The following is a 12680-nucleotide window of genomic DNA, read 5'->3' as shown; positions in this document are numbered from 1 at the left end:
ATATTTAAATTGTAATTATATATTATATTTCACAATATTTCTGTTTTTATTGTATCTTAGTTTTTTTTTTTTTATCTGTTTTGAGTCTTTAATTTTGAATGTGCAATCAAATAAATAGTCCCAGTAGATATGTTAAAGGGTTAGTTCACCCCAAAATGAATTGATTTACTTACCCTCAAGCCATCTAGATGTATATGACTTTCTTCTTTAGACGAATACCATCGGAGTTATATTAAAAAACATCCTGGCTCTTCCAAGCTTTATAATGGGAGTGGATGCCACACGGCTCTGGGGGGTTAATAAAGGCCTTCTGAAGCGAAGCGATGCGTTTGTGTAAGAAATATATCCATATTTACAACTTTAGAAACCTTAATCTCTAACTTCCGCTAACTGTTGTACGCGCGTTCACGAGAGAGTGGTGTCCAGCGGATGACGTAGGCGTAGCGTAAACTCCGGTGAGAATATGCTAGTCTCGCGAGAAACAAGTTTTGTTTACAGCAAAGGAAAACCAGTGTCCTCTTGGCTTATATTGAAATCCTCCAACATTTTTCTTTACAAATCCTCGTTTTGTACTACTAATTCGTGACCGGTGTTTTGATTTGCTCTCCTCTGTGCTTCCATGTTCGTCACTTCCGTGTTCGTCACCGCGTTTGCCTACATTCTACGTCATCCACTGGACACCACTCTCTCGTGAACACGCGTACGACAGTTAGCGGAAGTTAGAGATTAAGGTTTCTAAAGTTGTAAATATGGATATATTTCTTACACAAACGCATCGCGTCGCTTCAGAAGGCCTTTATTAACCCCCCAGAGCCGTGTGGACTTCTTTTATAATGAATTGGTTCAATTTTTTGGACTTCAAATTTTGGGCTACCATTCACTCCCATTATAAAGCTTGGAAGAGCCAGGATGTTTTTTAATATAACTCCGATTGTATTTGTCTGAAAGAAGAAAGTCATATACACCTAGGATGGTTTGATGGTGAGTAAATCATGGGGTAATTTTCATTTTTGGGTGAACTATCCCTTTAATGAGATAAATATATGACCAGTATTGCATATATTATGTAATTAGACAAAAGAAAACTGTGTCCTATAGAAAAACAGGAAATGACATGATTCAGAGGTGAATTCAAGTGTTTCCACTGGAAACCATGTCCAGTTATGAGTCATAATTCTCAGCCTCGGCAAGAGTGTGTTGACTGCAATGCCAGACCCAAAACTGAATTTCTGGCCACCTCATAATGGACCAAGTGGCAGAACTTGCAAGTTTTTGAGCATTTTTACACTTTACGTATTCTTTATGTGGGAGCACTCAAAAATCATTATACTCTAGATTCTCAGACAGTACAGGACAGGAGCATGGATCATTTGTAGACATACAAATGATAGTCACTATGCTCAATATAGTAGCGGGCCAATGGAAAAGTCAATCACCTTTTTGACAGAAGCATAGCTTGTTTTACTCTTTAGTTAGACCAGCCTGAAAAATGCAGTACTTTTGCCTGAATTTAGCTAAAGAAGCAGAAAATGTAAAATACAACATGATTATTTCTCTTTCAATATATGTCATAATACAGTATTCTTGACAAACAGGTTTGGTGATTTAGGTATTTCCCTATTCAAGTAGATATGAGCTTCACTAGCATTACTACTACCTAGAGGGAAACAAGCAGCCTGGAGGAGGCGCTGAGTGAACTGACCTACCTAAAAGGGACTTTGAATTGATTGAAAGAATACTATTATTCCAGCCAAAGGGTACCTGCTCTGAGGTGAGCTTTGCTCCGAGCACACAGGATGGCATTGAACTTAGACTCATCTGTGCCGAGTTTATTTTCCCCCGCTTGATAGAGAGCCTGCAGCAGAACACAAATAGGGCATAATAGAGACTCTTCAAAGAATGTGAAACACATATTTTTTAGAAACATTTAAATAATTACCTGAGCATCCTGTTTGGCTAATGATATGTCCACATTCTCACTCTCATCACGGTTACCCTTTGAGATAATAACAGGAAGAAATACTGATATGACTTTCACATTTCTGTCATTTACAAAGTTTTTGACCCTCAAAATATGAAAGTTTCACATCATAACATTCACGTCTTCTGTGTACCTGTGCAAGAGAGACCAGAAGTCTGCGGAAATGTCCAGATGTGTCTCCACTGATGGACTCCTCCAGTGATTTCTTATTTTCTAAAACAGAAACACTTGAGTGTTATCCATCACAACTCACCGTGCTTTACTGTTGAGCTTCAGATGAAAACGTGCATGACAAATGCTTGATTGGGAAGTAATCAAATCTGTAATTGCATAGGGAAGGAATTAAGTGATATGACTCTAGTACGCACCGGCTTTGAAGACTTGATTGATTTCTCGGATCTTCGCATTAGAGCGAGAGGCCAAGATTTCAATCAGACAGGCCTCATCTGTCCCTGCTCCCTGTGAAATAATCAGATTACATTTGTATTAATGGCATATCAAAAAATCTAATGAAATATTCTGTTATCTGTGACCTATAAAGGAACAGTTCACTCATTACGAAATATTTTTAGAATTTAAAATAGCTGTTTGCAATGGTAATATTTTTTATATTGTAATTTATTTTTGTGAATTTTCAGCATCATTACGCCAGTCTTCAGTGTCACATGATCCTTCAGAAATCATTCTAATATGCTGATTTGCTGCTCATGAAATATTTTCTTATTTTCTATGTTGAAAACAGTTGTGCTGCTTAGTTTTCTGGAAACCGCTCAACTTTTTTTTTTTCAGGATTCTTTGATGAATAGAAAGTTCAAAAGAACAACATTTATTTGATATAAATAAAACTGTAACAATATAAATGTCTTTACTGTCACTTTTGATCAATTTAAGGCATCCTTGCTGAATAAAAACATTAATTTGATTAATGAATGAATGAATGAATTAATTAATTACTGACACAACTTTTAAATGGTATATAAATATAAAACTATAAATCCATTAAATCCATATATATGTATATGTGGATTTTTGGATAATAAATATTTATTTATTTATTTATTATGTATATATATTGCATCAGTTATCCATGTGAGGGTGCTAAGTTGCACAATGTTTGATTAAATATATTTTATTTTTTCATGCTTCATTTGTATTCATTCCATTAATAAAGTACTTTGACAAACCTTGATGGCCTCTTTGAGCTCATATGCATCATATTGAGCTGGAGTCTTCAACGTGGCCAGCACCAGTTTCTCAAAGTTTCCTGAAAGCTCAGACTTCAGGTCCTTAATCAAATCCTGTAAGCATTTTGGTTTACATGAGAATGATCAGTGATGCTTTTCTTAACCCATAACAAAATCAGAACTTTGCTGCATTTAGTTCTTTTCTGTATTCTGGCTTTAATGATCTATATGCTAAGTGTTGACAAAATTAGCTTAGCATATTTATCTTTTAGTCTTCCTCCTTTGGTAAAATGGACCAAAATATTGATGTCTAACCTTGTACTCAGGGGCATATAAATAATTGTCCAATCAAATGCTCTCTAGAATGAGACAGTTTCCTTCCACTAACACCACCAGCCTCTGACTATATAATAGGTTTTATTTGAACAGCTAATAGTTTTTCTTAAAAGCTTTGAACCATGATGTGCTAATAGCATGTAACACATCATGGTTCACAGCTTTTACGAAAAGCTATTAGCTGTTCAAATAAAACCTGGTCTCAATCTGAGGGGCAGCTGCTGTATCCACTGCACAGCAAATATCTAAAAAGCTCCAATGCTCTCCATTACCTTTCCATAGGCAGTCTTGAATGACACCAAGAGTGGAACACGCTGCCTGTTGGAGCGACTTCCGAGTAAATTAATGATGGCTTGTTCATCAGTGCCTGTTGAAACATGTTCATGCATATTAGCAGCCTGTTATGCAGCTGCATATACAGTAAACACAGGAGTCATTTTCTGGAAAGCTCTTATTGCATTTCATGTCAGTCTAAAAAAAAGCTCTCAGTATTTAAACATCCATCACCCATATCACAAAGGGGTCAAACTTAATAAGATTAATAATAGATAAACATCAAAGGACAAAAAGAACAGAATGACTTTTAACCCAGAGGGAGAATAAGTTACATTGCTTTCTAAGAAATAGAGTAAGTGGAAAATGAACATGAACAGTAACTAACCAAAGCCCTTCATGGCCTTCCTGAGGACTTCTGCATCTTTTAGAGGATCAGCTCCAGGGAAGTCTTGAATGGTCCCTCTGAACCCACGCTACAAAACAAAACAAGTTAGAACTCAAATATATAGTCAGGCTTTCTGCAGGTAAAAATAAGACTTTTTAAAGACCATTTACAGACCAAGAAAATTTAAGGAATAAATTGAAGGGAACACAATACATCAATTTGTTCTCTACAGCTTAACTAGAATAAGCAAATATCTTATATAGACTAATACGGATTAATAAAAGACCAAGAAAAATCAACTTAATTCAAAGGGTAAACAAGTTTTCATACATCATTGACAGATATTTGTTTTATGAACTATCTTCATTTTGCACTTCAAGTAAAATATCTTGATATTAGTATTGGAAAACAACAAAAATACTTAGGAAGATATTCATTCTTTGCAGTGCATGCAACATTGAATACCAGACTTTCTGCTCCAATTTAAGACCTTTTAAGGCCTTAATTTGTGGAAAGACGTTTTAAGACCCTCAGAAACCCTGTATACTGCAATAAATTGCACAAAAAAATACTTAAGAGTTAATTACATTGATAGCTGGAACGGCAGGTGCACCGCCTCCGTAACCTCCTCCGTATGCGGGCATGGACGGGTTGGGTGAGGGTGCTTTGGGATAGCTAGGCATGGACGGAGTGGGTGCTGGGGCATTTGGGAAGCCCGGCATCTGCTGACCCGGGGGTGGCCCACCAGGGTATCCCATTCCCGGACCTTGGGGCATACCTCCTCCTGGCTGAGGGTACATGCCATAGGGCTGGTTAGGGGAGGGGGCTGGTGGGCCCCCAGGTTGGGGGCCAGGATAACCACCAGGCACTTGAGGGAACATGGATGGATTTGGGGTAAATCCACTATTGGCGGCGAACTGATTTGCCTGCGATGGAAACATTTGAGGGGGCGAAAAAAGCATGACAGCGAGCATGACAGTTAGGACAGTAGAGCAGACTTTGCAGGAAATGTAACATATACAGCCATGAAATGACAATACTGAAGGACAAAGAGATGATTAGGGCCAGGACAGGGAGATAAGGAGGACGGTGAACAAGTGTGTATTCATGGAGAGTTTTGTTTAGATAGTGTGGCTTTGCACTAAAACGTTTCTGTTGACTTAAGCTACTCGCATCATATTGCACACGGGTGTCACAGAGACACTGTTCTGTAGCATTGAAAGAGTTTCCACATGCACAAATTTTCCCTTGCTGACCCCTAAATGCATAAGTACTGGGGAGGAGTAATGAAACCAGTCCTTTTAGTCAAAAATATTTCCATGAAAAGTAGTGGTCAACCAATGTGTTTTTTTTTTTAATGACTGACACCAACACCAAAATCACCAGAAAGCAAGCTGGTCAACTGATGATTTTGCCTTCTACTGGAGTTTCTTAAACTTTTGAGCACTTTTATATAGCCGAGGGCAGCATACATTTCAAATTAGAACACAGGAAATGCCCTTTTTGATAAATATATTTGTATCCATTTATTAAGTTTTCCTTGTGAAAAGAGAAATGAGTTCATTTGTATTACATATGCACTTGTAGTGTACTTCAAACCTAAAAAAATGCACTTTGTATTAATATCACATTAAAAGTTTTACTTTAAAGTACAATGTTCTTAACGCTAAAGAATAACAAAGTACTTGATTATAATTTAAACTTTAGCATGTTATTCCATATTACATTTAAGTTCATATATTTTAAATGCACTAAATTGCAACTTTATCATTACAAATGTATAATAATCAAAAAATATATATAAATACATCACATACAAGTTTCAATAGAAATGACATTAAGGTATATTTAAGTTTATAAATAAATAAACCATAAATGCTTGTGAATATATTTGGCAGTACACTTTAACCATATTTCAATTCAAAGACAATGTACTTAAGTCTGCACTTAAGTATATTCTTTTAAATTATATATTATTATTATTTTAAATTATGCATAGTGCATTTCTTTTTCACAAGGATACCTAGGAGAGAAACCTCTTCAAACACATTAATTTGTCCGCGAAAAAAGTATTCCTCATTCCTAATGATATTTCTTATTTATACAGCACTATATAAATAAATCATCACTGTGTTCTTACTGGTGCTTTGAGGTTTTGTCTTAGTACTCCTGTAATATATTTAGCTAATTATACCTAACGTGTATGCTTTTTTTGTACATCATTGAATACTTTGTGTGAAACACTGTCCTCGCTGCAGTAGTTCAATGGAACCACACTTGTTCACATTTCCTCTGATGTGTCAATTTGATTACGGAGCAAACTCTGAAGAAGCCTGTGCATCAGTAGATTGAACAGGGTCAAATTTGTTGGTCAAAGCACATTCTGATGACAGGTCAATTATAAGGGATCAATGTCACGGTCACAAGAGCACAGTTTCGTACAAAGCTGATAAAGGAAGGATTCGATGCGGTTCATGCTGACCGGAATCAAATTACCTGCATCTGTTGAGAATGGAGACCAATGTCATTTCTGATCACGCAATACATCATTTTATTATAGAACTTACCATTGCTGGGAGATTTGATGCGTTGAATCCAGGATTCGGCAAATTATCCAGGCCAATAGGAGCACCGGGAGCACCCCAACCTCCTGCAAATACATGCATTTAATACGAGCAAACACGTAAACAAAAACCTAAAAGCCCCACACTAATTATGACTGAACAATATCAGCGCACTTCACAGTTAAAAGGAAATCAAAACCAACCCTATTTACGTCATTAAAACATGTTCCTGGTCTTATAGTGCACGATTCACTGCTGCATGTTATTCCAAAGAGAAAAATGTAATAGCATGGTCTGCCTGTGAAAATGGCTTTTCTTTTCAGTCTCGGATCCTTTTCAATGCTCTCTTCCAGTCACCTGGTATATAATCTCCATTCTGCTATATAACATATCTTAACCATTCTGGCCTGTTTTTCACAATCCAGACAATTACTGCTGTGCTCTTGTTGACTATCTTGTCTCACATGTCAGATTACAGAAATAAAATGGGCTGTGAGCATCATTTCGTGTTGACTTCAAAACACAGTGTGTATAGGGGAAATCAGGACACATTGTGTATCAAATGACAGGCTAATAATAATCTAGACATCAACTTTTGATCATTGTTCTGTGCAGCATCCCGAGGGCCCTGCATCCTCTTCTATATTAATAAAAAACTTGTTTTGATGTGATAAGACAAAACAGAAATCCAGTGCAGCAGGTTTTGTTATGGTAATAATGCAGGTAACATTGCACATTAATTATTAAGCTCTTTCTGCTGGGTGTTTTTCATCTATTTTGAAGTCTAATAACATGTATATTTGATTAGTTGACATGGAATAGACTGGGAAGTTGACCTGTCATGTGACATGCTGAACTCCACCTAAAACTAGTTTAAACAGCACTAGTTTTTGCAGTTTTGCTTTATTCGGTGGTATGATACTTTTAATAATTATTTTAGCAATTGACTACATCAAGTATTTTAAATTTTATTTGCCAGACCGCAAAACCATGTAAAATGCCATAAATATGAACTAGTGAAAGCATAAATAAATAAACACATACACACACACACACACACACACACACTTCAAAAGTCAGTAACATCTTACTGGGGTCAAGTAAGTCTCTAATGCTCACCAAAACTTCACTTGTTTGATAAAAAAAAACAGTAAAACAATAATATTGTAAAATATGATTAAACTTTTAATAAATTAATTTAATTAAATAAAATATACTGATTTGATGTCCACAAAACATTTCTTATTACAATCATGGTTAAAAACAGTTGTGCTCCTTAATAATTTTGTGGAAATTTTGACATTTTTTCAAGATTCTTTGATTAAGAACAACATTTATTCAAAATATAAATCTTTTGTAACACTGTAAGTGTTTATTGATTTATGCATCCTTGCTGAATAAAATATTCATTACTTTCAAAAAAAAAATCTTACTGACCCCAACTTTAAAATGTGTATATTATTTAATTTCATCATCACACTTGTTTCAACATTAAAACAACATAATCTATTTCTGGGAACAAAACTGCTGTTGAATGAGCATAGGCCATATTCATATAATTTTGTATAAGTGGGATATCTGAGATCTGAACAGGAAAAAAAATTGAACCGTCAGATTGGATATTAGTAGCACTTTTAATTTGATATGCAATGTGTTTGATCATCAAATAATACATTTATGTCCGCTAACGCTTTTAAAGCTAACAATGCATCTAGAAAACAATGTGACATTCACTAAGTAGTACATAGTGAATGAGTGAACGAGTCAGCTTTTTTCATTGCACTACACCAATGTGTGTACAATACCTCTGGTGTTTATGTTCTCTCATGTAAGATCATGATAGACATGAATAGAAGCAAAATTTCCACACTGACAGTATTAGTATGAGAAGATGTCTAAGCATTGTGTTGACACTTATATAACTACAAGCGAAACTGATGTAGATACACTGGATATTTGCTTCCCTGTCAGAACAGATCAGATTTCATTACTAGCAAACTGACAGTATGGACAGACAGTGCTAAAGATCAGATCTGAAAACCAAATCAGATTGGTGAGAAGTGTGAACAAAGCCTTAAGAGTTTTGAACAATTTGATAAATAAACAAAACATAGCAAGGTCAAAAGTGCTAACATGTATATACACACCAAACAAAGCATATTTTGGTTTGGCAAAATAGCTAAAGCAACCAGATTATGGAAAATGTGTGACCAACTAGTCAACAAGTCAATAGTTTCCTTCCAACAGAACATTCATTTGTGTTTATTCAGTAATGTAATCCATGTGACCTCTGGTGCATAAACATACAAAGATCACTAGGCCTCTCAAAAGAAGAGCCTCCAAATGAATGTCTGTCAGTGCGAGACAATGCTAGAAACTAGCTAGCGTTTCTACCTCTATACATTCAGTCACTTACTCATTTTTTTCCACTGGCTCCACCTAAAAATTCCACATTACCGTGTCAACATCACTACTCATCACTGTTCAGTGAAAGCGCCACAAAACAAAGTTGGTTTGTCCACTGAGTTTATGTCTAAAATAAAACCTTCATAACCATTTCAGATACAAACGTCATAGACTACAGTATGATGTAAGGCAGTACAATGCACACATATGGAAATCATCCACCAGATACAGTGGCTCACCTGAAGGCACAGCAGAATACGGCCCTGGCTGGCCAGGATAGGCACCTGGCTGGGGTGGGTAAGCTCCAGGTTGGGGAGGGTATCCACCCGCCTGCGGGGGGTACATCCCAGGCTGAGGGGGGTAACCTCCTGCAGCAGGAGGGTACGTACCTGGTTGGGGTGGATATCCACCGGCCTGAGGAGGATAGCCGGGCTGGGGAGGATAGCCTGGATAGCTCATTGTCGTGCCTGAAATTGAAAAAAAAATATGGGTTGTAATTAACAAGATTGTGCATTAAGTAAGCCTTCACAAGCCTGGATTGTACATCAAAAATGTAAAAAAATGATTATACTCAATATACTATTCTAACTCAATCTTTCCAACTTTTAGATTTAAGATAAAGATTGAAAGCATTGTTGAATGGTGATGTTGGAGTCATGTGAACATGGTGTATAACTTGTTTATAACTTTAGCCTTTACTCCTAGGCTTTATAAATGTTGTGTTAATTTGTGAAGATTATCTTGATGAACAAGATGTGCAAGCATCATAAACTTTTGTTGGTCACAGAGCTTATTTTCTGCAATCATCCAAAATCCAATTCTGGGTGGGCCTATAAAAATACGTAGTACTCTATTTTGAAGGATACAGTTGATCCATTAGGCCCCTCCATCTTACAGTCTATTTGTTGCTACACCTGCTCTTGTGCTGCTTAAAAAACAATGTCAATGAGCCCTCAGAGAGCAGAGACTGCTGTACATCTAAAAGCATCAAATCCTGTAAATCATGCTGTGTTTTATAATGTAATTAATGCATAAAAAGCGTTTGATAAATCATCACAGATTTGTGTGGATGGTCAATATACTGATATTGCTGGGTTGATTTAGTTTTAATGAAGTCGTTCAGGGGCACATTTTTCAAATAGTTTTGCAAGCATGTTCTATTATAGAAGAGCATCACCCATTTCCTTTCAGTTTAGATTGGGGACAAAAGTCAAAACTGACACCTTGCTGTTGTGTTTAACACCTGACTTGAGATGTTGAGAGTGAGATGATGTTTTACTAAATAATAGGTCAACAAATAAAACAAGACAGCTAAAGTTTCTTTCACTTTCACATACACAAAATTTGCATTTATTTGTGTTTAAAAGAAAAATCTATCTATCTATCTATCTATCTATAGACTAAATCTCTCAGTGTTTTTTTCTGACAGGGAACTCAACTGACTGCATTCTGACTGCTCAGACGTCTCACCCTTTCCTTTGAAATGTATCTAAACATAAACTCTGAATGGAAAGTAGTGGCTATGCTCTCAAAATCAAGCCCTCTTTTTTTTTTTTTTACCAACCATTAACAGCAGTCAGTGTGTCTCACTAAAGAGTTCCCATGTGGTACAAACCATGGAAACACAGTACATAAAACAAATTCAAGACAGCTGCTATAGCAAACTACAGTCATGTTCAGGAAGTAAAACTCCCGTTCCCAGGTTTAAAAAAAAAAAAAGTACACTTCCATGATGTACTTAAAGTGCTCTATTTTCGCGCACAAATTTTGTACTGAATATACTAAAAATGATTCTTTAGTACTGCTTAAGATAAACTTAAGTTCAACTAAGTGTACGCAACTGTGATATTTTGGGACACCATGAATATGAACTAAAATGCGCTTTTAATATACTATCTCTGCATTTAAAAAATGTATTTAGTCACCACTTGTAGTAAACTTGAGCACATGAGCAATTTAAGTACATTATGGAAGTGTAAGTTTTTACACCTGGGTTCAAAATAGATTTTTAGTGATAACACATTAAACTAATGTAAGACTGACCTACCTTGAGCTCTGAGGTTGCTAAACGATGGTATATGCTTTTGTAGACGCCACAAGTAAATGTTTTTTAAACTATGAAATTAAAAATCATTTTCAAAGTACATGTATTTTTATATTTTATTGTCATAACTGGATCTTCCAGTGAAACAAAAGACTTCTATCTGGTGACAAATGCCAGAATTCTCCAATGACTGGTCTGCTTAAACTCTGCCCCTTTTCCTACAAAACCCTCTGATCCCAATCCCTCCAATCAACAACCGATGGATAGATCAGCTGGCGGCCAATATTGAGCTCTATAGTAGGAAGTATCATGCTCTTTTGCCTATGCTAAACTGATTATTGAGGCAGTGAAGAAAGGCAATGTTATCTGCAGTACGGTTAGAAAATATAGGCCTAGTGCTTGAGCACTACATGGAGCACAAATTATATGGATAACATGAGCGACAGGGCTTTTATAATATTTCTTATTGACCCTTGATGCATTGCCTCAGAGTGATGTCCATACTTTGTGAACATACAAATAAAAAGTTATATAATATTTTTTTAGCCTGCGTTCATGCTCTATATGTGGTCATGGAAACTAATACTGATGTATTTGAAAGTAAAATACACTCTGCATGCAGTCTTATCACCTTTACTTAGTGTGGGAGCGGTTTGCCATAGCACCTCACCTGCCATCAAACACATTATAATATGTGTAGAGGGAAGCGGCAATATACACAGACTTTTGGAGATGAACGCTGTTCATAATAAAACGCCACACCTCAACATATGATGCAATCTAAACAGTCAAACTTTCCAAACTTATAGTTCAGGTGGGCCTATATAACAATGCACTGCTCAGGGCAGAAAAAAGGACTTTTGTTTGGCCTAATTTTTAAGAATGTGTGAATGTCCTACATTAGAATGTCAAAACAGCTCTATCCACCAGTCAGTTTCTCAACATGCATTGCCTTCACACTTGAAATCATCACAAACCCACTCTTTTTGACTGTAGAAGTTTTACTTTCTATAAAGCAGGGGTCTTAAATAAAGCCAAGAGTCCAACGAGTCCACCAATTATTAACGTGGAAAAATTAAAGTACTGTATATATATAGAGAGAGAGAGAGAGAGAGAGAGAGCAATTCTATATTATGCAAAACTCTATATTATGCAAATATAAACAGAACTGTACAGTCCACTATTCAGGCTAGTTAACTTTAAATTTGCATAATATAGTGTTTTGTATAAAATAGCTTATAATATAATGTAAAACTATTTACTTAATATAAAAGAACATCTTATACTTCATACTGCATTCATTATATCAACAAATATATCCAAACGTCCATATTATCTCACAAAACAGTAACTAGAATGTAATATATTACTCATTACTAGTTACTCCTTTCAAAAGTAATATTGTTACTTTACTTATTACTTTCTGGCGACAGTAATTAGTTACATTACTTTTTCTTCACGCTCCACAGAAGTTGTAACTGTGTATCTTCCACATAAAATTCTT

General features: G+C 35.9%; 1 protein-coding gene across 2 annotated transcripts in view; it reads right to left on the bottom strand.

Moving 5' to 3' along the window:
• The window catches only part of anxa11a (annexin A11a), an 11912-nt gene extending 2319 nt beyond the window's left edge, over positions 1 to 9593 (bottom strand). Inside the window, exons 1-10 of one of the 2 annotated variants that reach the window (XM_016499113.1) lie at positions 9372 to 9593; positions 6730 to 6812; positions 4750 to 5088; positions 4163 to 4250; positions 3774 to 3868; positions 3166 to 3279; positions 2350 to 2440; positions 2115 to 2194; positions 1940 to 1996; positions 1762 to 1855 (exon numbers count right to left, since the gene is read on the bottom strand). In XM_016499113.1, coding sequence (XP_016354599.1) covers positions 1762 to 1855; positions 1940 to 1996; positions 2115 to 2194; positions 2350 to 2440; positions 3166 to 3279; positions 3774 to 3868; positions 4163 to 4250; positions 4750 to 5088; positions 6730 to 6812; positions 9372 to 9591 — 1261 coding nt within the window. In that variant the 5' untranslated portion in view covers positions 9592 to 9593. The remainder of the gene's footprint in view (positions 1 to 1761; positions 1856 to 1939; positions 1997 to 2114; positions 2195 to 2349; positions 2441 to 3165; positions 3280 to 3773; positions 3869 to 4162; positions 4251 to 4749; positions 5089 to 6729; positions 6813 to 9371) is intronic. The other variant, XM_016499114.1, reaches the window with a different exon arrangement.
• Positions 9594 to 12680: the final 3087 nt, after the last annotated feature.

Source organism: Sinocyclocheilus anshuiensis, unplaced genomic scaffold (genome assembly GCF_001515605.1).
Source record: "Sinocyclocheilus anshuiensis isolate Anshui unplaced genomic scaffold, SAMN03320099.WGS_v1.1 scaffold1734, whole genome shotgun sequence".
In the NCBI taxonomy this organism is placed as follows: Eukaryota; Metazoa; Chordata; class Actinopteri; order Cypriniformes; family Cyprinidae; genus Sinocyclocheilus; species Sinocyclocheilus anshuiensis.
Note: the sequence above shows the minus strand (reverse complement) of the source record. Positions and strands in the feature narration are given on the sequence as shown.